Below are 24,984 nucleotides of genomic sequence, written 5' to 3' on the forward strand. Positions count from 1 at the left end.
ACCAGCCTGGGCAACATGGTGATAGCCCGTCTCTACTAAAAACGCAAAAATTAGCCAGGCGTGCACCTGTAATCCCAGTTACTGGAGAGGCTGAGGCAGGAAAATTGCTTCAACCCACGAGGTGGGGGTTGCAGTGAGCCGAGATTGGGCCACTGTACTCCAGCCTGGGTGACCGAGTGAGACTCCATCACACACATACATACATACGCGTGCACGCACACGTGTGCGCGCACACACACACACACACCCCAAACAAACAAAAAAACAAAAAGTATCAACTTAGGTACATTTAGAACATGCAGATGCCTGGGCCCACCCCAGATTTACTGAATTGCTCTTTCTCACGCAGAGGTATAAGCACCCGGGTTTTACCAGATGCCACAGTATATGTTGATGAAGCATGCTGCTGATGGATGTGTGGCCTGGGGCTACGGGGCTCCTGAGCTGTTCTGTGTCAGCTGCAGCAGCTAGAGACTGAGTGAGCAGTGTCCACCCACTTGGGAATGCACTCGGTGACCCATTGGCCCAAATTTCTAGCAAGTTCTTAACAACAGTTTTAAGGTGGAGTTACACATCGTGATGCACAGGAGCTGTGCTCGCTCGCCCTTGACCCACATGCCTCTATGAATCCTTTTCTGCATTAGATTTAGGGAAAAACTAGGAGCGTGCGAGGAAAGAGTAAGTCCTAAGGAGGTAGAAAAATGCTCTCTGTTTAAGCTGCAAGAGAATTGATTCAGGCGCCAGAGGACTGACATGGCGAATAAAAAAAGAATGGCATCTAGAAAAGGGGTATGTTGGTGCCAACCACTGGACATCTTTGGATTTTCTGCTCTCTATATCTTGGGAACACCCGCTGGGGGTGAGGTGGTGGGTGGACAGTATGAAGGGTCTTTGGTCTGTGTGAATAGATACTTGTTGACAAGAGGCTAGTTTCAAGCCATTAAAAATCTAGTTTTACTGGCATCTCAGAAAGGCAGCAATTGTTCTATTTCCCTGGCACGATTATCCCATGAGGCAGGCTGCAACTTGTCCTATTTGCCCAAGCCTTGGTTGAGTTCCCCAGGGAGGACGGTCAGATGGTGACATTTCCAAAGCATATTTGTCTCCAGATAGGAAGAAACCCACTGAAGTGGCAGTGAGTCAGCTTCTTCCTGAGTCCCCAAAGTATAGAACCTATAGTCTGAGAGCTCTTGTGCCGGGCATCTCTGTGTCCTATGGACAATCCGGCCCTTTTGGCAAGGTCTGACTCAATTGGTTTTGGGATACACCTCTGTGTATTTGAGGAAGTTGGCATTTAATGGTGCCCCGGGTTGCTGAATGGTCTTTGACGAATGGTGACTCAAACTTCTCAGCCCTGGAGGAGAAGAAACAGGGCTTTGCTATCTTTCCGACCCAAGCTTGGGTGCCTACCGGCTGGGTGACACTGGACAGGTGAACTAACTTCTCTGAACTTTAGACTCCTCATTTTGCTGTCAGTGTTGTGAAGATTAAATTAGATAATGAGTGAGAATACTCATAGATAATTCTGGCACATAGGACGTGCTCAGAAAATGGTACCTGTGGCCAGTGCTGAAGGTACCAGTATTGCTGCCATTGTTCTGGAACTTGAGACATGGCAAAGGCTCTTCAGACTTCACTTCAGGGATTAAGTCCTGTGTCTTAATGCCCTCAGCAAACAAAATTCAACAGTCTAGTCCAGCATAGGTAGATTAATAACTCCTCTTTACCTTGAAAGACAGCTGGGCTTCTTCAAATAGATTAATCAGAGGAAGTAAATGCTAAAATTCAAGTGTAAACAACGTAGTCAATCCTATAAATCAATGTGTAAGCATGAGTGATGTATTTTTAAGAACCTAAAGCCAAAAGTTCAGAAATAGAAAATAATGACTTCTCAACTTTGGGCTGCATTAACTATATGGCATCTGTCAAGAAAAAGAAGATGATCTATTTGCTCAGAAAGCAACTCAAAGCATTGCTTTAGAAAGGAAAAAGAATGATCTACAGGCTAACATAGCTGTAGGCAGCATGTGCTTTTTGGTTATCCTAATACTTCATTGACTAATGTTAGATAAGAGAAACTAATGGTTCATAAATGTATTTTCCTGATGTTGCTCTAAGATGTGCCCCTCATCTGGAGGTGAGGCAGGGTTTTCCTTTTCCACCATCCTAGCTGTGCCTACCCTCCATGCCATGGAAGTCAAGGTATCCCACTGTGTTTTAAATGAATATATATATATGGAGTCTTGCTCTGTCGTCCAGCCTGGAGTGAAGTGGCGCGATCTCGGCTCACTGCAACCTCCGCCGCCCGGGTTCAAGTGATTCTCCTGTTTCAGACTCCTGAGTAGCTGGGATTACAGGAATGCACCACCACACCTGGCTAATTTTTTTTTTTTTTTGTATTTTTAGTAGAGACAGGATTCCTCCATGTTGGCTAGGCTGGTCTCGAACTCCTGATCTCAGGTGACCCTCTCTCTTTAGCCTCCCAAAGTGTTGGGATTACAGGTGTGAGCCACTGCACCTGGCCCAAATAAAAATAATTTTGAATTCACGAATCCATAAGATTAAACCATTTGAGAGTAATTAGCAATTTCCAGAATTAATGGATAATGTTCAAATCAATTAAAAAAATCCAACAGTTAGTAATACAAAATTATTTATTAGTAAAAAAAGAAGGAGAGAGCATTTGTTCATTACACAAACAGGTAAAACAATTGAAAGTTTCCTATAAAAATTTAAACTATGAGCATACAAAGTAGGAGTGGCACAATGACCGGGTTTGAGGACTTCATATGAATGCCTAGCATCAGAAAATTGGAAATAGTGACATGTAAACTGTGCTTCGGATATTGTGTCACCAAGTTGCATATTTTGCACTGTCATCTAGATGTGGTAGAAAAATAGATATACTCGTGCCATGTTCTGAATTACTGTAATTTCTATTAACTATAGCAGATGTCACAGTTTGTTTCCCTCTTATAGAAATCACTGGTGGCGGCTGCTGAGGGGGCAAAGTCCACACAGTGTGTGCTCGGGTAGAAGTACTCTGCCGCCTGGAGAGCATCCAAGTCCTCTGCCTCACACGATGCGCAGTAGCAGATGGATGCGGTGGCCGAGGAGAAGCAGCTGTACTGGGCGTGTGAGGGCAAGTGGTGGTAGGAATGGTCTTCTGGGGGGTAGCCACAGGTTCCGGTGTCCAGAGAAGCAGGGGAATTGTAATTCTCTGGAGCATATGAATGCAGCTGAGCTGGTGAGTAACTGTAGTCTAAGGAGCCAGAGAGAGTGGAGGAATTTGAAGGTGATCCTGGGATCTAGAGAAATGACAACCAAGAAACAAAAAGCTTAATAACTTAGACAGGATCGAAAGAACTGAACAGTGTGGGTTTACCAATGCAGAGTGAGAAAATGAGGGGTAAAAAACCAAACCAAAGCAAACAACACCCAACCCAAGTCTGCAGAAGTAATTTTATTTGCTGACTACACGATGTCATGACACCACAATCTATAGTTACCTATTTCTTTCCCAACAATAAATTGCCTTGCTTCGCTGGCTTCCTTTGTTATAATCCTACTTTAGAGGGTGCTCTGTTCTGAAACCACAAAATCCCACTGTGCTTCAAGTCACCTGCACATCAAATCCGGCTGTAGGCCACAGTCTAAGATGCAGGTGGCACCCTGGATGTTTCTCCTTACCCTCACCATGGAGAATCAGGTGATCATACAAAGGCATAACTTGGATCCTCAAGGATCTTAGAGTATCCCCGGGACACGCCAAGATGAGTCACTACCTGTCCCGCCACTAAAGTCTTGTTCCCTGGAATGAGAGCTACTGTCTGTTTTCTCTTAAGCAAGTCTGCAATTGTTACTGAGAAAACCTAACTTGGAGGCTGGGAAGGAACTGGCTCACTGGGGCCCCATATTTTCCCCGTGACAATGCGCATATTCTACAGAGTTAATTTCCTATCCCCTCTGAAATTTAGTCTGATGCCCACACAGACTTTTTGACAACCCAAAAGCAAAAAGTATTTACATTCCTTAAAAAAGAAAACCTTATAACTTAAGGTTTACAAAAAAAAAACCTGTGAGTCTCTAAAAGACAACTAAAATAACTAGTTTCTACTAATAGAAACCTTACTTCATTTTGCAGGATAACACATTTTCAAACATTTGAGATCCACCAAGAACAACCAATTTAATTTTTTTCAAAGATTACGGCTTCATTTTTACTAACCATCTCAGACCCAAATGAGTTATTGTGCTTATAGCAGACTAAAACAATCAGTTAGTAGAGCCAGTTCAATGACAAAACAAAGCAAAACCTCCCCCTAACGAAATGAAGTTTGGTACCATATATACACAGCCTTAATTCCATTTCCAAGAACTCAAAATTCCATCAAAAAATCTAAGAGCCATTGTTTAAACCACTGACTTCCAATTAGTAGGTGTCTTGACTTCACAGTTTCAAAAACATTAAATGAATATTGCCAGGAACCTCTTTTTATTGCTACACACCAACTTACTTGGTGGCCTAAAAATCTAAATCTTGGGAAATCTGAATTATGTGTGTATCCAAAGGTTTATGCCCTGCAGTGTGTGGCTACTTCTATACATTGACTTTTAAATTCTTCTCTGCCTGTTTCCTTGGATGATTTCCTTGCTGATAGTTTTTGTATGATTTCCCACGAGGCGGTGCAAACTCATAAAGCATTATTACCGCATAGTTAGCAACAATCAGGTATATAAAAAACTGAGATAAATTACCAGGCTCTGGTTAAAGCAGAAAGGGGTGGCCTGGAAGCTGTCTGGGAAATGGTGTGGAGCACTTTGTGTGGAATTGAGCAAAGGCTCCGGGTGCATCTCTGTCTGAAAGTAGGAATCAAAGATCTGGTCGAGGCAGCTTGAGTTTTCTTCACATGAAACACAACTGGAAAATTCTCCCCGTTGAAAATAAGTGGGCGTGGAAGAAATTGGTTCAGGCTCAAAATACAGTCCTAGAAGAGAAAGGAAAAAGACAGGTTTTTGCATAAAAATTGCAAAACACAGATTTGAATGGAGATCTATACTCTGAATATTTACTATGTCTAGGGGGAAAAGGGCTTAACGAGGCCAGAAAAGTAAACAGGAATGCAATTTTGACTTTTTAGTTGTCCTAGCTAATTCAAGCTCTAGGGAAATGAATGTGGTTAATAATGTGGAAATTGGCTGTAAAAGTGGTTAGGGCAAAAATAAAAGGATGGTGACCCAATCTGTGTCCAAGTGTCACAGTCAAATAATTGCTCAAGCTTCCCCTTTCTTGGACTATAAAACCGTGGACATCCAGCCCCTACCGGCAGTTCACGTAAACCTCTCAGAAGTAACTGACAGAGTTGTTGAGGCTTTGAGAAAACTTCTGATGCTATGGGAAATAATTCTCTTGACTTAGGGTGATTGCTTTTCTGAACTTTTCACTCTTACTCGGTAACTTAAGTTTGGAGGAGAGAATTTTGAGAAGTGATTTAAATGATAATGCAAATGATAATCATGGAAACCAGGAGCATAGAGTACCAATTAGCACTACTGGCTTGAAATTACAAAAAGCAAAAATGTTTTCTCAGTGGACACGCTAACATCATAATGTGATCAAAGTAAGTTGTTAAATGTCAAACAAGAATAATCAGCAAACATTACTCCTTTTCCATTTTATTATTAATAGGCCCAATTTGTGATAATTATCTGTAAATGCTGGAAGAGAGGATTAGAGTGTTCTCATCAAAGGGACTAAAGGACACTGGGTTCTTCTTGAGGTCTCAAGTTCTTTAGAGTGAAGCTACAGTGACACATTTAGTGGGGAGCAGCCATAGGCAGAGGTTTCCTTGAATACGACCTCCTTACACTCTTAGCTGTTGAGTAGCAGAGGTAGGAGTGTTTATGTAATTGAGTTATTCTTATTGGGCTGAGAAAACCTACACTTGTTTGAACTGCTTTCTGGGAAGAGAGAAGGGGAGGGAAGCCCCTGTCGGCTGGAAACTAAAGGAACAGAGCAAAGGCATTATTTGAGTGCCTCGAGATGTTCTGTATGCCATCTAACAGTGCACTAAAAAAAGATAAGTTCCTGAGAACAATTCTGATTTTGCAGTTCAGTTTAGTTACTTGGCGATGAGGAACTGGAATAAATGTGAAGAACAAACTCTTGGGACAATATAGCAGAGAGTAGAGAGTTCAGAAATGAAGACAACATTTGCGCTTGTTTTCTTGCTGGGCTTGCATGTGGAGTGACTGTGGCCTTTTTCACCTTCTGATTGGTTGGATTCCAATTAAATAGTGGTGCCTATCTTAACCCCTGAATCAAGCACTGAAAGACTTTCGAGATGGACTTTTGAAAGAGTGTTTGAGGGAACTGTAATGCTGGCTGTACTGACCTGCAGAAGATGGTGCAACTGGATCTGAAAGGTGGACACTGCTGCCTCCGGACCGCTGTCAAAGCAAGAATATCACCGTGAAGCAGGCTGAAAGAAAAGTTCTAAAGGGTAAGCTAAGACATTTTGATGAGAACTATGTTTCTGCTATAAGGTAAGCCAGATTCCTCCTTCTCAGAAAAAGTTGCCTTTTTAAATACAACCAATGTTATGTTTTATTTAGATTAAGTATTTATGTTTGCTTGTTTGGGGAGTTTTTCCCTGATATCAGATTCTTCAACTTAAATTTTAAAAGTGATTAATTTTGACTAAAAAATTAATGGAAATAATTTTATGTGGCAAAAATGTAACAGTTTGAGAAAATGCAGCAAAAGGCTTCCTATTAAACTATTTGATTTAAAATTAATAAGGACTAACATTTATTTAACCCCAACTGTCTACGGCTTAGTCAATTATTTTTCTCAACATTTTTGTATATCATCTGGCTACTTAGCCTTAGGGATTCGTTTCCCCAAAGAACACAATTCCTAATTTTAATCCTGAGTAGCTAAAAATATTCACATGTTCTTAGTATACACGAAACATTAAAATAGAAAATATTTTCTTAAAGCTATAGTTGGTGAGTTGGAACCTACTTACATTCTAGTTAATGGTCAGGAATTATTCCAGTACTTTGTATGTTTTGTGCTATTTTCTATAAAAGTTGCTTTTATTTAAACTACTGTATTTAAATACTTGAAAGTTTATGAGACTGCTCTTTTTAACTATGTAAAGTAAAGCAGCCTGCATTTTTCAGTTGAATTGATAATTAGACTGAGTAATTTAGTTTTTTTTTTTTTTTTTTAAATTTCAGGTGGTGGCTTTAAAGTTTAAAGGGACCTGCGTTGCTCTGTGATTCTGTGCTGGGAAGCCGAGCTCACCACACCTCTTTTGGGTTACAGGGCATACTCACTCCCATACCGTGAGCCACAGGGAGAGCTGTGCAGGCAGCCACTGCTGAAACAGGAGGCAGCATTAATTTTGAAAATGATCTGTGCTGTAATGTCATGAACCAGGAAGCTGGAATCCTTTACCAGCTCTTTATGCAAATATTTGGCTGCAGCTTGAGCTGAAGGACTTGGAAGGAGTGTGTATTAAAAAATCTGCCTCATTGTAGAGCTTTCCTTAACCCCATTTCTCCCCCGGATTGGCCTGTTTGTCTGCCTCCTCCCCATGTTATCTCCCTGAGGTGTGTTTACAATATCCTACTTGATATTATCTTTTGAGTCATGGGTTCGCTTTCTACTTTGCTCCAAGAATACAAAGAAAGGCAACTCTGTCTTAGATTTCAAACAGCACAAAAATTCACAATCTACAATTTATAAAAACACATCAAGACTGCTTAAAAAATTAATGATTTAAAAAAAGAAAGGTAAATGATATCTTTTGATAATGACTAACTCAAGTTTCCTTTTACCCCGAAGGCAAGTGTGTGTGTGTCTGTGTGTGTGTGCACATGCACATGTTTGCAAATTGATCTGGCTGAAATAAGTTTTTTAAAATCAAGTGTTCCAATCCGGCATACACACAGTTTCTTCTGGCACTGCTTGAAGAATATTTGAGTTCTTTACTGAATATCTGTCTCAACCTATAACTTCCATTCATGATTGCCTTCTTAAAATTTCAAATTGTGGATACTACTCTGACTTTATAACAAATTAAGATAGATTTCTTGCTGCTTTGTAGTATTTGATATAATTAACTCTTTCCTTGGCTTAAAGTTCCCCAGAGGCATCCTTCAACAAATGAACAAACTGGGGATCATCTCTGTTATACCAGAAAGGCCTACACTAAGGAGCAGGCATACATCATCCCCTGGTATCTGCTACCCTTGCCTACTAAGTGCGCTCTCACAGCTTCCTTAGAATCCCAGATCCTTCCGATGGCTTCCAGTGAGGGATTTTACATCTGGCTGTTGTAATTAAATTATATGCGTGTTACTCCTACTTGCTTGCGAGGCCATGGGTTGATGCAGGCTTTACTCTGCTGTTCCTATAAGACACTGGTTCAGAAATCCTGCTTTATTTCTCAGGAGGGAATTCAGAAAAATTTAAATAAGAAACCGGTCAGATACACAAGTGAAATATCTTACCCTTGCTCTAGCTCCTGTAGTGAGCTAAGAAGGGAACAGTGGCCAGACCCATCTGTAAGGGCCCAGCAGCAAGTGCCACACTCACAAGGGGCTCTCCAGGTGCAGCTGAGCAGAACTCTACCAAGTAGCAAAGCTCCTTAAGGAAACATTACATTTTAGAGCAGAACTCTACCAAGGACCAAAGCTCCTTAGGGAAACATTACATTTTATTATGAATGTCTCGATGACGTTTTTCTCCAGAAGCATTTTCCAGTTCCCTTGTACCTGGTTTTATTAATTAGATAACCATCTCTGAACTGAAGGGGTTGAGGCTGTCAGACTCCTGCTTAGTATGGTCAGATCTGCAGAATGATGAATTTAGAGAGTAAAGAGCCAACGGAAGGGTTTTTATATTACACTAAGAATAAGGCCTTAGTCCTACTTTTAGCGTCGCCACGAGCAACTTCAAGGTTTTGAATTTTACCTGTAATCGAAGGACGGATCTCTGATCTACTTACCTGTGCTGGTTGCTATAAAAACTAAATGAAATAGTGGCTGTGCCAAAGTGCTTTAAAAGAAGAACCACTGTGAAGTCCTCTAGAAACATAAGGGAGTGTTAATGTGTTACCTGAAATTCTGCACATGGAGGTCCTAGCTTTTCCAGCTGCATGTGCTGTATATGCCAAATTGCAGCTGGCTCACATCTGAACTCTAAACTCTGGGCAAAGGGTATGATTGAACATTATCAAAGAGCTGGCTTTCAATCCTTGGTTGGAATTTTATTTTAGTTGCTTTCCCCAAATAATATTATTATTTCTCAAATAATGACCACTAACATTTATTGAGCACTCACTATGTGGAAAGCATTCTTCTAAGGGCTTTGTATGCAATAACTCGATTAACCCTCACAAAATCCTATCATCCCCAATTTGAAGACGAATAAACAGAGGCAAGAGAGACTGGGTAATTTGCTTGAGGATACACACCATGGAGGAGCAGAGACCTGAGCCCAGTCCATCTGGTTCTGGAAACTGTGTTTACCTCCCCTACATCATTTGCCCCCTCCCATTTCATGAAGTCCAACTGTCAAAGGCCTATTTCATGAAGTCATGTATTGCACATGAACAGTATCAGGCACAAAAACTGTTGTGGGGCCAATACCAATGGGCTGGAGAAGGACCAATCCTAACAGGCAATACAAGCCCCAGCTGTCAGATCCTACGTTCACACCCAAACCAACCCCCAAGCAATTGTGTGATGGAGGCTTTTTAGGGATGAGCTGCCCTCTCTTGGGCAATAATCTCATCTAGTTTATTTAGTTCTGCTGCTGCCCTGAGTGCCTTTGGCAGTAAGGATACACCAAAGGATGGTGTATGAAGTGTCAGTTCATAACTGAGCAGTCATTGTTCAGTTCAATTTTGTAATAACCTGGAACTGCTTAAGGTGTTGATACATTTTAAGGAAGTGGTCCTGTACTCCAGCTGTCTTTTCTGCAGAGACAGGGCCCTTTTCTGCTAGATACTTTGGGTGACTGATGATTTACAGATAAATGATCTCAGAGGGTGAGTTCCAGAACAATGAGGAGGGAAGGGAGGATGTTCTACACAGTTGCTATCCTGGAAGGGGCCCCTAAAATGAGGTGAATTTCTGGGAGAGATTTTCTATGGGTCTGCAAGGGCTGTACATTCCCATACACTGTCTTCCTAACAAAACGATGTCTACTTACCTGCTGGCCGCTCCTCCCCCTGCAGAGGACCAACACACTTTTTATACTTTACTTGCATCCATGGGGGATGGATGGGCTCCCCCAAATCCTAAGACCCACGACATGCCCCAGCTGTCCTCTGTAGCTTTCCGATTGGGATGCATCTGGCTACAGAAGTCATAGGAACAGCAGAGAAAGGCCAGGTCTGGGGATGGTGAGTGCGTGGGGCCTTGGGTGGCCTCCACACCTTGCAGACACAGGGTTGAAAGAGGCCTGGCATGGGCTGCCGAGTGAGGGAAGGGCTTATGCTTACCGTTCCCCCGGAGGCCGCCTGGTGTGCCCGTCTTTGCTGCAGCAGCTCCTTCACTGTGATCTTCACTCGGACACCTTGATACACCTTCGGTTTTTCTGGAGAAAGGCAACTGAGTCAGTGGTCGAGTCCAAGGTCTGGGTGCCAGGGTGCAGAGTGGGGGACCCTTTTATAGGCAATGGCACCCAAAGTCAAGTTTCTAAGTTCGGAGAACACACACACAAAATGTCAAAGGATGATAAAAACCCAAACATCTCAGACTTGAAAGAACTAAGAGTGGCTGAACAGGTTTCAGGGCCCCGGTGGGAACAGAACCCATGGAAATTTGTGAGGCCACCCACCCCTGGCTGGGCCTCAGTCCTAGGCCAATAGCATACAGGTTTTTCTGCTCTGGAATGTGGAGACCAGTGCAGTGGAGCCCACCACTCTGGCTAGGCCGGGGGAACCTAGGCTTTCAGACCCAGCCTGCTGAGAGAGTGTATTATGGACCTGGGGAGGGGCCAGGCCTGGGGCAGGGGGCTTTCTCCGATTATGGCGTCTGATGTAGCCCTCCCCACTGTGCTGTTCCCACTAGCGTGGAAGTCCCGAGTCCCCTCCTTCTCCACCTGGCCAGGTATGGCTTCTGTACAGTCTCCGACCTCTGTGTGCCCTTGGTCTGGAAGCCAGCCCTGGAGCAAGCGGTGAGGTTTGGCCAGCCCAGTCCTCGGCCGGCGAGGGACCTGCCAGACTGACCCTAGTAAAGGGGCCAGGCACGAGGAACTCCCTCCCTCTCTCCCTTCTGTCTTTTCCTTCTGCGCGCTCTCCCTCTCCCCTTTTCTCCGCCTTTTTCGCGCTCCATCTTGCCCTCCTCCCTCCTTCGCCCCCGCTCGTGCTCTACCCTTCTTCCCTTCTCTCCCCACCCCCTCCCTTTCTGGGGCAGGCGTTTCTCCGAGGCGCACTGAGGCTCCGGGGCGAGTCCGCGCAGCGCGAGCTGGGAAAAGCCGTCCGGGGCTCCCGATGACCCTGCACTCCGCCTGGAGGCCACCCTTCGCTAGGGGCCGCCCCCGGGCTGGCGGGGCCCTGTCGGACTGCCCCAGCTTGCGGGAGCTGGCGGGCGCGCGCCAGAGGGGTTCGCTGGGAGGGACCCCTGCGCGCCGGGTGCAGGGGCAGCCTCGGCCGCGGGTCCCGAAGAGCCGCAGTGAGTAGGTTGGGGACCAGCTGTTTGGCCAAGCCGGCCGGGCGAGCTTTCAAGGTGGAGGTGGCCGCAGGAGTCCTGGGTGGCTCCGGCCCTGACCACGACCCTGCAGTGAGCGTCCAGGAATCCGCGGGGAGGAGCTGGGTGCGGCGGCCGAGGGTGGTCGCGCGTTCAGCCTGGAGGCCTGGCGATAGTGCCAGGATGCCAACGCCTCGCCTGGTCACTGCAGGGACCGCAGCTGGACAGCAGGGTTCCCCCTCAAGCCGGATTCCAGGAGCCAGGGTCTCCCTAGGAAAGGGGATTGCGCTCTTCCTAGCCCGGACCCAGGGAATCCCGTGCCCAGCCCGCAGGGCCCAAGCGCCGCGCTCTCTCCGCGCTGCAGCCTACCGCAGCCCCACCACCCCGTTCCTCGATCGGCTCCGGACTCCGCGGGCTGGCGTCCCTCGGGTCGGTGCAGGGACCGCCACTGCTAGGCTCATTGCAGCCAGCGCGCTCTATCCCCGTCCCAGGTTCACTGTGAGCCTCTAGCTCCCCCCGTCGCCGCTTCTGGGCGCGCAGGGTCCGCGCCGCGATGTCCCAGGACACAACAGTGGATACGTGGTAGGGCGGGCGGGGGCCTGGGGTACGCGGACGTCCGGAGCGGCCAACTCGGCCTCTGGGCCTCTGCCCTCCGGGACAGGCGCTGAGTGGGAGCAGCCACAGCGTGGCCCGCGCCCTCTCCGGATCCCCGGCCTTTACTCGCATGCCTTGACTTTATGCCTCTGTGTTCTATGTAGGAAAAGCTGTGGAAACACACCCGGATTGAAATGCCCCTGGCCCGCCTGACCCAACCCCAGGAGAAGCAGCCGAGTTACCCGACATCGTGGTCAGCAGGAGCTGGGTCGGTGGCTGGATGCTGCAGCTGCAGGGACTCAGCGCCTGGGAGGGCTCCTGGGCAGGGAGAGAAGCAGAGATGCAACATTTTTAAAGTTTCACAAAGCATCCGGCTGCACCCAGGTCCCTGGAGCAGGAGACAAACAGAATTAATGTTTTATACCTTCGGGTATAGGTTTGAGTTTTTTCCCCCTCATGCCAAGTATTTAAAACCTCTAGAAACCCATGATTTGACAATCAATGATTGCGCGATACTTTCAATTTGAATATTCAAAGGCTTAACAAAATGGACTATCTTCTGCAGAAATCCTGCACACAGGCACCCCACAGAGAGTCCAGAGAAACAGGGAGTGAGACCCCTTTGGGTCCTGGCCCTTCCTTTTATTACATTTTGAGCATTTTGTCCTCCTTCCCACAGATAGAGCAGATGTCCTCAAAGATGCTCTGTATTTCAGCCTTCAGGGCAGCTAGGGAGCCAAGAGTGACTTAGGCTGCCCGGGCCATGAAAACCAGAGCCAGACTGGCTGACCAGACTGATGCCCGCATCCCCCATCTGTGTTTTGAGGGAAAATCCCAGGTTTTGGGGAGTGAACATGGCAGCTAGTGGGTGTGGCACAGCAAGAGGTCGCTCTGGGCCCAGGTGGGAGGCCAGCGGCCTAGCAGAGGCCTTCGCTCTGCATCTCCTATTTTTCTGACTCCTTCTGGCTACCAGGGGGCTTCCCTACCCCTTTCATCCCGCTCTTTCTGGGCCCCACACTCTGGGGTTTCAGCTCAGAATGACTGCCCATTAAGACCCTTTGCTCCTCCGCACAGAGCTGGGGATGCCAGAAGCCTCGTCCTCTGGAGACTTTGTGACTCTGGGTTTCACTACTGCACTGTGAAGTGCCCTCTTTGCTTTTTCTCCCTCTAGAGCCACCCCTGCTTTTTCGCTGTGGGAGCACATGTTAGGAAACAGTGACAGGTTTGGCTCCTGCTCATTTTAACTGAAAGGATGTGGACTTGGGTTCAAGCCTTCTTCCCTTCGTGTGAGAAGGGGGAGGGACTTGGAATCAAGCTTCCCCTTGGTCCAGGCCTAAGCCCCTTACTAATGTCTTGGGATTCTACTGGGTCACCTTCTGTGAGTACTTACTGTGCCTCTTCCATGTGATTTGGAAGGTGAGGAGACAGGAATGGTTCACAGAGGGAGAGGGTGCCAGGCCAAGTCCTCTCATAGCCACCCACCCCCTCCGCAGAAGGGGACAGCAAGAAAAGACAGAGAGGCACGGTGGGGTTCCCTTTGCAAATAACCAAGATATTTCCAGGATTCCAGACCAGGCCATGGTTTTTAGGCCTCTGCTCTTTGTTCTCTGAGTTCTCAGAAATGCAAAAAGTGTAGTATAGCCCCAAATGCCTCTAGAAAAAGATTGGGGTGCCCCCAAAAGTGTCAAGTACAGAGGGAAGCACACAGAGCTTAGGGAAAAGACAACTGAGAATGACGAGACTGATAGGAATTGCTTGGCAGCTGAAGCCACATCTCTAGGGGAGAGGAGCAGGCCTGGGAACACCTGAGGTGGCACCTGGCAGTAGAGGGCAGGATGGATGTATTGAAATCTGACAACTTCCGGAGCTTCTTTCTACAAATGCCCCTGAGCCTGTGTCCTTGGTTTCCCTGATGGACCAGTCCTGAGGAGGGGAAGGACAGTGGGAATGGAGATAGCACCTCGCCTCCCTGCATACCTTCTTCCCCACTGTGCCTGGGCATCACCCCCTCTGAAGGAACAGTGAACCAAGCAGCTTGGAATCTAGGGATGGTCTCTTGTCCTCATAGCTTCTTCCATTACTTCTTTTCTTTGCTGCTCTCCTCTTTTTTGTTATACTCTTATTTTTTGGTTTGCTTTTAAAAACCTTCTCTTTTTTTTTGTTGCATTATTGTTTATTTCTTTCCGTATTTCTTTGTCTCTCTTCCTGTCGCTGCTTTCTTCCATTTCTTGTCTGCCCTACTGGTTTACTCCCTGGCTTCACATGTGTCTGTGTTCCCCTGTGCTGGTCTGTCCTCCCAAGGCTTTCAGGCTTCATCTCCTTCCTAACCTCTCCTCTCATGTGGAGATGGACAGGGATGGCAGGAGCATTGAGTGCTCTTGGCAACACCATTGAAGATGATGCTGACGATCGGCTACCCTGTAGAGAAGGCAGGCCAGGCTGGGTATAAGGGGAGCTCCTTGGAAGTCAGGAGATCTGTAGGGACAGCAAGGATCTCTTTGTCCCAACCTCCAGCAGCCTGTCTGGGTGCTTCTGTGTTGACCTTGTTTCTGGGATGGCCATCTCAGTGCTGTTGCGGGCTAGCAATTTCGGAAAACTGGATTTGTCTAGGCCTGAGCCCTGTTTGAGAAAGAAGCTTCCCTCTGGTTTGTAGCCCGACATTAATGAGTTTTGGTTCCTGTTGTTTCTATAATTACAAAACTCCAGCACAGGTATTTAAGAGCCAAAGGCCATGCTTGTGGAAGTAAGGGAGAATCTTTCTAAATGGATCCTGAGAATCCTCCTTACAGATCTGAGTGGATAATCAGGCCCAGAGCAACCCTGAGACCCCAGGTTCCCACGGCATTGGCTGTTCTTCATAGGAGACTTCACAGGAGACCCATTATTGTTTACTGGACATCAGGTGCTATATTGTATAGCATTCGCATTCCACAGGTGAGGACAGGCTCAGAGGAATAAGTGGCATGCCAAGATCATTGAACATATCAGTAGCAGAATTAGGATTCAGACTTTGATGGGTCTAACTCCGAAGCCCTGGCTTTTTTGGAGACAGAATCTCACTCTGTCACCAGGCTGGAGTGCAGTGGCATGATCTCAGCTCACTGCAACCTCTGCCTCCCGGGTTCAAGTGATTCCCCTGCCTCAGCCTCCTGAGTAGCTGGGACTACAGGTGTGTGCCACCACGCCGAGCTAATTTTTGTATTTTTAGTAGAGAGGAGGTTTCCCCATGTTGGCCAGGATGGTCTCGATCTCTTGACCTCGTGATCTGCCTGCCTCGGTCTCCCAAAGTACTGGGATTATAGGCGTGAGCCACCACGCCCGGCCTTTGCTCTTAACTATTGATGTTGTCTTCCTGATCTTTCCTACCAGAAGCTTTTAAACTTTTTGGACTTTAACCTACAATAAGAAATCCATTTTACATGTTCATGTGTGTCTATAACAACATTTGTATTTCTAAAACAAACTTTTCATGAAACAATGTATACCTATGTATGTGGGGCAGTCTGATATTTTCTATTCTAGTCCACCTTTTCCATTTCATCCTATTTATGGAAAATATATGTTGGCTGGGAGTCACTAAGTTAATTTAATGACCCACTAATAGGCTGTGAGTGGCATTGGAAAAATACCTGCTTGTAAGATATGCGAACACACGTTTCAAGGTTGTTTGTGCATGTGGAAATATTTTGGGGTGCTATCTGTTTTACCATCAGTTTGTACGAGGAGACTAAGACAGTGTAGCTTGCTGACTTGAGAATGTTCTGTAAGGACTGGAAACTCTAGAACCTTGAAGAAACGCCTGACTAGAGGTGAGGGTAAGCTGTTAATTCCACTGATTACAGTTTGTGCCTCTTAGACTGAGAACTCTTCCCTCTTGCTGGGGGCATTGCTACCCCTAGGATGTTTGCCCTGAAGTCCTGGTAGTCTCTTTGGGGTTTTAATAAATGACTGAAGTAATTGTTGTGGGGTTTCAACAGGCATTCATAGGCACCCTCGCTTGGCAATATAACATAAGGTTTTGATGTTTGGGTGTTGGAAGGGATCTTTGAAGTGCTGAGAGGGACTCAGAGTCTTCTTCCAAAATCTCTGCTTGTGTCTGTCCAGCCTCTGGCTCCATTGCTTGGCTGAGATCCTGGCCCATAGTAGAATCTGTGTAGAGGAAATGAGAGCTCACTATTTGTGAGGCAGCCTGTTCCACTATTGGACTGCTTTAAATGTAGTGGTCACTGATTACGCTATAATCCAATCATGTATTAATTGGGCACCAACTATGTCCTAGGCATAGTTATCAAGTACCAGGAGTACAAAAATAAGTAAGCCTTGATTTCTGCTATCAATTATTCTTTTCTCCTACTTTTGTACTACTGCTTTTCTATTGTGAGTTTGTTTAGTTCATTAATTGGTTCATTCATTCATTCATTCATTCATTCATTCAACAACCATAAATTGATGAGCTACTCTGACCAGGTCCAGTACTAAGCCTGAAGAAGTTATGCCGATCCCATCTCCACCCCAAGCCTTCTCTTTTTGAGACTCCTCATTCAGTTTCTCTAGCTCTTCACATATCACTGTTTTTCAGATCTCTGACTATCCTTGCCTTTGACCTCAGAAATCCTGTATTTGACCTCGACCTTCTTATACCCAGTTGGCACTCAAAGTGATGGGAATAGATTAGATTTCTTTTCAAAGTTTTAAACTGAATATTTTGACTGAAAAATTTTGGCAGTCTTTTGTATGCAAATGACACTGCAGAGCATTGTTCCCCCCCACAATGTAGGAGATTTTATTCAATTTAGGCACATGCATATTAAAAGACTTTTAGTATAAGGAAAAGGGATAGTTTATTCCCTCCAAATTTGACTACAGCTCAAAATTGTCTTTATTAATGCAAAGTTCTTTTGTCGCCTTGACTTTAGGACACTGTTACTGAACTTTGTGGGAAATACCAAGTTCCAGAAGATTGAATACATTCAGGAAACAAATGCTTTTTGGGCCCTAGAGTGAACATTTGGTCCATATGACAATGACCAGGAAGACTATTAGGTGAAGGTTTTTTAATGATTTGTGCTACATTAGTCTCTTCCCATAAGACATATTCAAAGTTTTAACTTTTCCTTAAGAGGATTCCATGGGGAGCAAGCATTTGATAATTCATCCTTTAACTAAGAAAAACACCATCATACACGGCTTGAAGAATTCCTCTTCTATTACTTAAAATGTTTTTACTGTGCAACATTTAAGGCACACAAAAACATATAAAGAATACCATGATGAAAGTCTATGACTATATTATCAAGCTTAAGAAATAAAACAGTTGAGTCATCTTTCATTTATGACTAAATTAACTTATTAAAACCATTAAAACTTTTGGATTATTCCTCTTAAGATATTTTCTTAGGAGGAAGTTTAGCAGGGACATCTATCAATTTTCCTAATCCAAAAGAGCTAATTCCTAGATATTGTATGTTTGGTCCACATTTTTTTCCTCTTGGAACTTCTAACATTTTTTACTGTTCTTCTTTTTTTAAATTGTACTAACAAAGACATTCATATTGCAAATCCACATATGTAATTTATCAGAGGTTATAATTAGAGGATACTTCTTTTTTTTTTTTTTTTTTTTTTTCTTTTTTGAGACAGGGTCTCACTCTGTCTCCCAGGCTGGAGTGCAGTGGTGCACTGCAGCCTTGACCTCCTGGGCTTGAGCAAACCTCCCGCCTCGGCCTCCCAAAGTGCTGGGATTACAGGCATCGTGAACTGCCACACCTTGTCAGAGGATACTTCCGTATCAAAAATCAAATATAATATAATGTCATCATTTGCAAATAACTATAGAAGATTTTAATGTTTATTTAGCTTGACCTTTGAGGATTCTAGTTCCTGATTTATTTATCATACTTGTTTTAATCACACCAGGGATAATGATCAAACATTGAATAACTTTTATTTATAAGATTTCTTAGCAACAGATCATAGTACATGTATATAGTAAATGAATATATCAACATTTTTTCTGCGCTATTTCAAAGTTTCGGTAATTTTACTTCATAAAGGAATCTAAAAATACTAAACCAGTCATCTTAAATATATTGCCACTGAAGCCCAATATCCACCTACTGTCTGAATTTGGAGAGAGTATGTCTAATGTTAGATGCTAAACATTGTGAGAATCCTCTCAGACACTGGTTTCAGATAGCTGTCACCCATAGAACTAAGGGCTAGAAAGTTATTCATCTTTATGGTATAATTTTAGTTCAATCTAAAAAAAATTTACTGAGCATCTACAATGTTCTAGGCCCTGAGCCAGGTGCTGGGACAGAGGTGAGCCATTCATTAGTCCTCCCCATGAGTCTCTTTAGCTGGAGAACCACTCTTTGTCTAGAGTATGTGATTTTGCACTTAACCTCTCTAGAGTCTATGGTGTGTGAGATGAACAGTGTAACATTGTTTTGCATAGAGAGGATACTGTAGACAGAACCCAATGATGGAGCCTTAAGTAAAGAGTATAATTTGGGTGTGGTTGGTAGAATCACTATAATGTAATGTGACTTAAACCTCAGACATCAATCGTTATTTTGGTACTTTAAATATAACTGATGTTTTATTCCTATGACTATACTATTTAGATATTTAAATATTGAAAAACTGATCACAAAGATACTATAATACTTTTATACATGTGTATACATATGTATATATGTATGTCAATGTATATTTTACTATTGGCATTAGTAATTATTTTCCCTTTGTGCAATTTCTTTTAGAGTACTTCTGTCTTTTCCCCCTACCCCAATAGTACCGTGATATTGTATTATTAACTGAGCTATAGCAAGTCATAATGATCACTTGAAATCATTTATTAAATAAATGAGGTAAAGATGTAGTTTTCTTCTCTCCTTTTCTGGGGTTTGTATAATATTGTAAGAGGAATGCAAATGCCTTCAACTACATACTGCGTGTGGTTCATGGCATGATTGTCTATATTGCAGCTTTTGCATGGGCCAATTGTGCTCGATTTCTTTTTGGCATTACCATCTAGTCAGCTTTCTTTAGTGGTTTGAATTTGACATACCATCTCTGATTACTTTAAATCTGAAATATATTCTGTGTCCTTACAAGACCTGAAAGAGATGGAGTGTTGAACCGGAGCTCTTTAATTTTCTCTGACTTTCTCGGGAAGGTTGTAAGTCAGTGAAGAGCAGGTTTAAGGAAGGTGAGGGAGAGAAGAATGCACCTATTTTTGTATGTTGGCATGACGCATTGTTATGAAAAGGTGCGGTTAGTCCCCACATGTTGTAGAAAATTGGCTGGGTGTGGTGGCTCACGCCTGTAATCCCAGCACTTTGGGAGGCCAACATAGGCGGACCACTTGAGGCTCGGAGTTCCAGACCAGCCTGGCCAACATGACGAAACCCCATCTCTACTAAAAATACAAAAAATAGCCAGGTGTGGTGGTACATGCCTGTAATCCCAGCTATTCAGGTGGCTGAAGCAGGCGAATCGCTTGAACCTGGGAGGTGGAGGTTGCAGTGAGCCAAGATTGTGTCACTGGTCTCCACCCTCCAGCCTGGGTGACAGAGTGAGACTGTCTCAAAAAAAAAAAAAAAGGAAAGAAAGAAAGAACGAAAGGAAAGAAAACAGAGTACTTGAAAGAAAAATGGGATGGGATAAGGAAATAGAATTAATTTTCCTGTCATAATTTTGTAGCTTGATTTCACCTTTTAACAAAGTATTCCTTGAACAATAAAACAGAATCAAATTAAAATATATGTAATACAGAGACACATGTCAAACTAAGCAGAATTCTTAAAGATCATTTATTATTTGGAATTATTAGCACCAGCTCTACTCCCCCGACCCCTTTTAGACTAGATAACTGAAGTGGACACTAGCAGGCATACGTGGGCCTGGGTGTGTCTCTTTTTTATAAGTTAATTTAGTCAAATGCTATGAAAGGGATTGGAAGTTTTAAGAAGAATGTAAACATCATCATGCTCCCTGTATTTCCCTCTGTTCCAAGGTCTGGTTGTTGAGCTGTCTTTGTCTGAGAGCCAGTGCATCTTCAAGTTGTTAGGAGATGAAGGAACGCATGAACAAGCAAAATATTCAGTGTCATAAATCACATGAAAGTTAAAGTCATGTGGACCCATATTTATGATTTACACATCCATTACCATGTTATTGATACCCAGTAACAAATGGTAAGCAGTAGAGGACAAATTATTTTAAACTTTATGACGCCAATCTAGGAAAATGACTCTGAGGTCCTTGTGAAGACCTCTATACCTGCAGAGAGGGCCACATGTCTTCTTTCTGATGCACAGGTCTGCTCTTCAGGTATCAGTAACTGCTGAGTGACAGATGGTTCTGCCAGCCATATTGGGAACCACGACTGAGGTTGCAGTCATGCTGGATTTAGGAAAGAACAGTTCCTTTCTTGCACAGTGAACGTTGCCACTTTTCACTGAAGAGCAAGCACTAAGCAAAGCAAAGTTCAGGCTGCCCAAAGGAGCTGGTGGAGGGGAAGGAAGTGGGGCAGGGGTCCTGGCAGTGCTGCCTAGGAGCAGAGGGCCCCATGCGTTCACTCTTGATCTGTTCCCTGAAGAATGCTTTGCCTGGAGGGAGCCGAAAGGATGAGGTGAAGGAAAGCTCACTACCCAAGCATTTCTGGTGGCACTCCATAAACTAGAAGAGTGTTTGCTTAACCAGAAAATACCCTGAAGGCCTGGAAAAAAAGGAATATAAATTATTTGCTTGTAAGTGTGAATTAATCCCCTTATTGGAATGTCTGGGCTTCTACCTTGCTGAGGTAGAGTATGGGACAGTCACAGAGGATGTGATGGACATTGTGTTCAGGGGCTTTGGGCAACGAGAGGGAAAATGAAGGCCTTGGCCTCCAGAATATGGAGAGAAATGGCATTGGATCAGGAGGGACCAGAGGGTGGAAAAGATGTGAGAATGAAGTGCAGAAAGACAGGTGGTAGGAACCTTGGAAGAAGGGTGCAGGTACAACCCGGGAGCCTCCACTCATGCATCTGCAAAGTCTCAGTGTATAGCCGGCATGTATGATGAGCTTGGCCACAGATAGGCATGCTGGAATTATGCTGGGAACCCAATTAGTAAAGGCACCCACACCAATCAAATGTGGACAGATTCATGCTTCAGATGTCAATATCTTCATTGACACATAGTAAGAGCTGTACATTTCCGACCAGTAAGCCACCAAATAGGAGGTGCTGTTTGTCAAGCTATTGGCTGTTTGTCAAGCTATTGGCATGATATGTCCTTCTCCAAAGCCCCTTTGCTTCTTGGTGTTTTGTGGTCTGTTTCTTGCAAACAGTTTAGTCCTATTTTCTGTATTTTCTTTAAAAGGTATGAGTTTGGTTGGTTGTGGTGGCTCACGCCTGTAATCCTAACACTTTGGAGGTTACGGTGGGTGGATAGATTGAAGTCAAGAATTCGAGACCAGCCTGGGCAACATAGTAAGACATTGTCTCTACAAAAACTAAAAAAAAAAAAAAAAAAGTAAAAAGTAAAAAATGAAAACACTAGCTGGGCATGGTGGCATACACCTGGGTCCCAGCTACTTGGGAGGCTGAGGTAGGAGGATTGCTTGAGCCCAGGAGGTTGAGGCTGCAGTGAGCCATGGTTACACCACCACACTCTAGTCTGGGTGACAGTGAGACCCTGTCTCAAAAATAAAAAAAAAGCATAAATTTCCATTTGATTACAGAATGCCTATTTTACTCATTCATGCTGATAACTGTAGGTTTACTCCATCAGAGAGACAATGTCTGGTTTAATTAAGGCCATCATTGATCAAAGAAAATTTTTGGACTTTTGTGGATTGAACTAATTTGGGGACATCCTGGGCTTTAGGATAGACTCAAAAAATAACTTTGTTATTTACAAAGCCGTAGTTTCCTGATCTCATCCTCTTTTATGGACAATAACAGATTTATAGATTGTGCCTTTTTTTTTTTTTTAACTGGGCTTTTACAAATCACTAAAATAAGGCATAAATATATGTATATAAAACTCTCTTTCAAGTCACATGCTATAAAATGAGTTTTGTTTTATGTGGTCATATCTATATTATATCCTATTTAGTGTCTTTTACTGAAGAATACACATAGTTTATAACTAAGAAACATTTGACAGGAAAATCGGTATTTTTTATGATCTGCATAAACTTTTTAATGTAATTTAGGAAAAAAATCAGTGCCAAAAATGACACTTCAAAGATAACAGAAGATTCAGAACATAATGTGTTACAACAGTTCCAAAAAGACCACATTGTAAGGTTATCTTACTAGAATACGGTCTGTGATACCTTTAATTAACGTTCTGTTTTATTTCAGTGGGGCTACGGTGGAGAAGATTACAAATAAATGCCCTCGTCCACTAACAAAGGGCGGCATTGTGGCTTATTCTGAAGATCCAGTCCTGAATGAGCTGACACACCTAAAACAATCTTCGAAATACACCTCAAGTTGAAGAAAAGCCCAGAAGTCCTTTGGCCCTCCCCCTCAATAAGCTCTGCGGCATTCATATGACCCCCAGGGGATGCTCCCATCTTCTTTCGCCCAAGGGGAAGGATCATGGAGGGAACAGGTGTCTGCTTCCTCATCTGGGGAGAGTGGCCCCACCTTGGGTGGTAGGTCGTTTGACACCGTCATGAAAGGGTTGAAGGGGTAAGGAGGTGGGGTGGGGTACCCCGGAGTGTGGTGCAGATCTTCCAGAGCATGCAGCGAGTAGGACTGAGCCCCAGCCAGGGAGGTCCCCCAGCTGGAGCCCCTGTGCTGGGCGGTGCTCCCAGACTCAAGCTGGGAGAGGCAACTCGTGCTGGGTGGCAAGGTCTGCAGGGCATCGGCAGACACAGGGTCGGGCTGGCTGAGACCGTCAGGCAACGTCTGCTCCCATGAGTCCCTCTGAGGAGAATGGAAAGGCCACAGAGGTTATTCGCTAGGTGACACTCTGATGATACATTGTGTGCTGCCAGACTGTGACTTCAGGGCAGCCTTCATCCCCTCTCTCTGCTGTCTGAAGCCTGGCTCTCAGGCTGCTCTTCTCTCTGGCTTTTGGCACTAGCAGTAAAGTTTTCCTCCCTTCCTACTCTAGAATTAGATTTGCTATAGATATTGAGATTCCTTTTCCCAGAAGACAACATTAAATGAGTGAAATGTGAGACTAATAAAATGCACATCCGTGCAACATTTTACTGTGTACAATGCACGCTGCTTGGATTATTTTTGAGTCTCCCATTAGTCTGGGTCCTAGAATGCCGTTTATACAGTGGGGAAGGTCAGCGCTTGGCCCACTCCTTGCAGTAGACCTTCAACTCCATGGTGAGCTTTGGAGGGGACTAAGAAGCCCACTCTGTCCTCAGTAAGGCAGGAGGAAAGAGGTAGGAATCCCTTAAGTTTGGAGCTAGAAAGATTTGGATTCATTCATGGCTCCTCTTGACTCTGAGCCCAACATTGCTCATCTGTAAAATGGGGCTTTCATAAATATATCCTGAGTTGTTGCAAGTATTGAATGAACACATCACATTTTCTGGCACAGAATATACTTAATAATGTGAATTCTCATTCTCTCCCTTTTGTCTAAAATGCTGTCTTTAGAGATTCATTCCTTTGTGGTAGAAACCTTTACGATTCTCTATGAGCATTAGCATTCTTCAGATCTTTATGAACTCACCTGTTTGGAAGGATTGAGAGAGAACAAGGATTTTTAGGCTAAAAATGTGGGGAAGGGGAGGCAGGGGACTTGGAAAGAAAGAGGAGTCCTATGTACCCTCCTTGGGAGATTAGCACCCATCTCATTACTGCCTAGCAGGTCTGAGATGCAGCTTCAGTGTTCCTTCCTTAGGGGCTGCAGGAATGATGATGACTGGCACTAACAGGGTGGGGGAACATCAGACAGTATCCGCAGAGCATTAACAAAATGGATATAAATCCCGCTGTACATTCCTCCCGGTTCCAAGCCCTGCTTAGACCCTCCTGGCTGTCATGGCTAACAGGGATCCTTGAACAAGGCTCCCTCAGAGGGTGTCCTGGCATCTCCAGGCAGCTGCAAAGCAGCCTCAGGAGTCTCCAGGGTGAGCCAGAATTGGCTTCAACCCGGATGCCAAGCACAGCGGCTGGGCCAGAGGGTGAGCCTCGCCCCTCTTTTACTCCCTCACAGGAGGCCTCTGCATACTCACAAACAGGAAGTGAGTGGGGTCTCCGGGGAAGGGCGGCGGCAGGAGGGGCGGCAGGGTCGAGGCGCTGAACAGAGAGCCCGCGTTGGGCGTCAGCGCCGGAGGCCGGTAGTCTCCATAGGGCTCCGGGGGGAAATAGGGCTCCAGGAGGGCCGCATGGCTCTGCCCTGCGGAGGACTCACAGGGAAACGGCTTCCCCACGCTGGAGGTGTAGACGTCATTTGAAAACTGTTTACTGTTGTGGAAGTCTGAGTCAGATAAGAAAGATCTTCTGACACCGTAGTAACCTGACGTGACCGGCGAACCTGTTGCCAAATGAAAAACACATGGGCAGAAAGTTCCTCCCACCCAGGGCGGTCAAGGCCTCAGTTGCAGCTGAGTCTCTGCCTGGAAAATGATGTTACCAACGCGTGCCTGAGTCCAGCGCTAACATGGAAATAGAGAAATGTCTTGAAAAGCGTGAAATATTCCTGCATTAG

General features: G+C 44.6%; 3 protein-coding genes across 5 annotated transcripts in view; 1 reads left to right on the forward strand and 2 right to left on the reverse strand.

Moving 5' to 3' along the window:
* Nucleotides 1-2,636: 2,636 nt before the first annotated feature.
* On the reverse strand, nucleotides 2,637-12,635 carry COLCA2 (colorectal cancer associated 2). 3 transcript variants are annotated; one of them, XM_009187232.4, is made up of 5 exons: nucleotides 12,546-12,635; nucleotides 10,521-10,615; nucleotides 6,396-6,450; nucleotides 4,759-4,988; nucleotides 2,637-3,308 (listed from the first exon to the last, which is right to left on the reverse strand). In XM_009187232.4, the coding sequence occupies exons 1-5, from the start codon at nucleotides 12,550-12,552 to the stop codon at nucleotides 2,940-2,942; spliced, it is 756 nt and encodes a 251-aa protein (XP_009185496.3). In that variant the 5' UTR covers nucleotides 12,553-12,635; the 3' UTR covers nucleotides 2,637-2,939. The 3 variants fall into 3 exon arrangements, with proteins under 3 accessions (XP_009185496.3, XP_017804438.1, XP_017804437.1); XM_017948949.3 differs by lacking the exon at nucleotides 12,546-12,635 and adding an exon at nucleotides 12,079-12,287; XM_017948948.3 differs by lacking the exon at nucleotides 12,546-12,635 and adding an exon at nucleotides 11,123-11,827.
* COLCA1 (colorectal cancer associated 1) lies at nucleotides 12,294-22,752 on the forward strand. Its single transcript, XM_017948952.3, is given in 4 exon segments — nucleotides 12,294-14,924; nucleotides 14,927-15,237; nucleotides 17,220-17,346; nucleotides 22,665-22,752. Coding segments are annotated over 2 exon segments (324 nt in total). The 5' UTR covers nucleotides 12,294-14,641; the 3' UTR covers nucleotides 14,968-15,237; nucleotides 17,220-17,346; nucleotides 22,665-22,752.
* C12H11orf53 (chromosome 12 C11orf53 homolog) overlaps nucleotides 22,481-24,984 on the reverse strand; it is a 29,962-nt gene continuing 27,458 nt past the window's right edge. Inside the window, exons 3-4 of the mRNA XM_003910672.5 lie at nucleotides 24,509-24,810; nucleotides 22,481-23,234 (exon numbers count right to left, since the gene is read on the reverse strand). Coding sequence (XP_003910721.1) covers nucleotides 22,833-23,234; nucleotides 24,509-24,810 — 704 coding nt within the window. The 3' untranslated portion in view covers nucleotides 22,481-22,832. The remainder of the gene's footprint in view (nucleotides 23,235-24,508; nucleotides 24,811-24,984) is intronic.

The sequence above is a fragment of the Papio anubis genome, chromosome 12 (genome assembly GCF_008728515.1).
Source record: "Papio anubis isolate 15944 chromosome 12, Panubis1.0, whole genome shotgun sequence".
Lineage (NCBI taxonomy): Eukaryota > Metazoa > Chordata > Mammalia > Primates > Cercopithecidae > Papio > Papio anubis.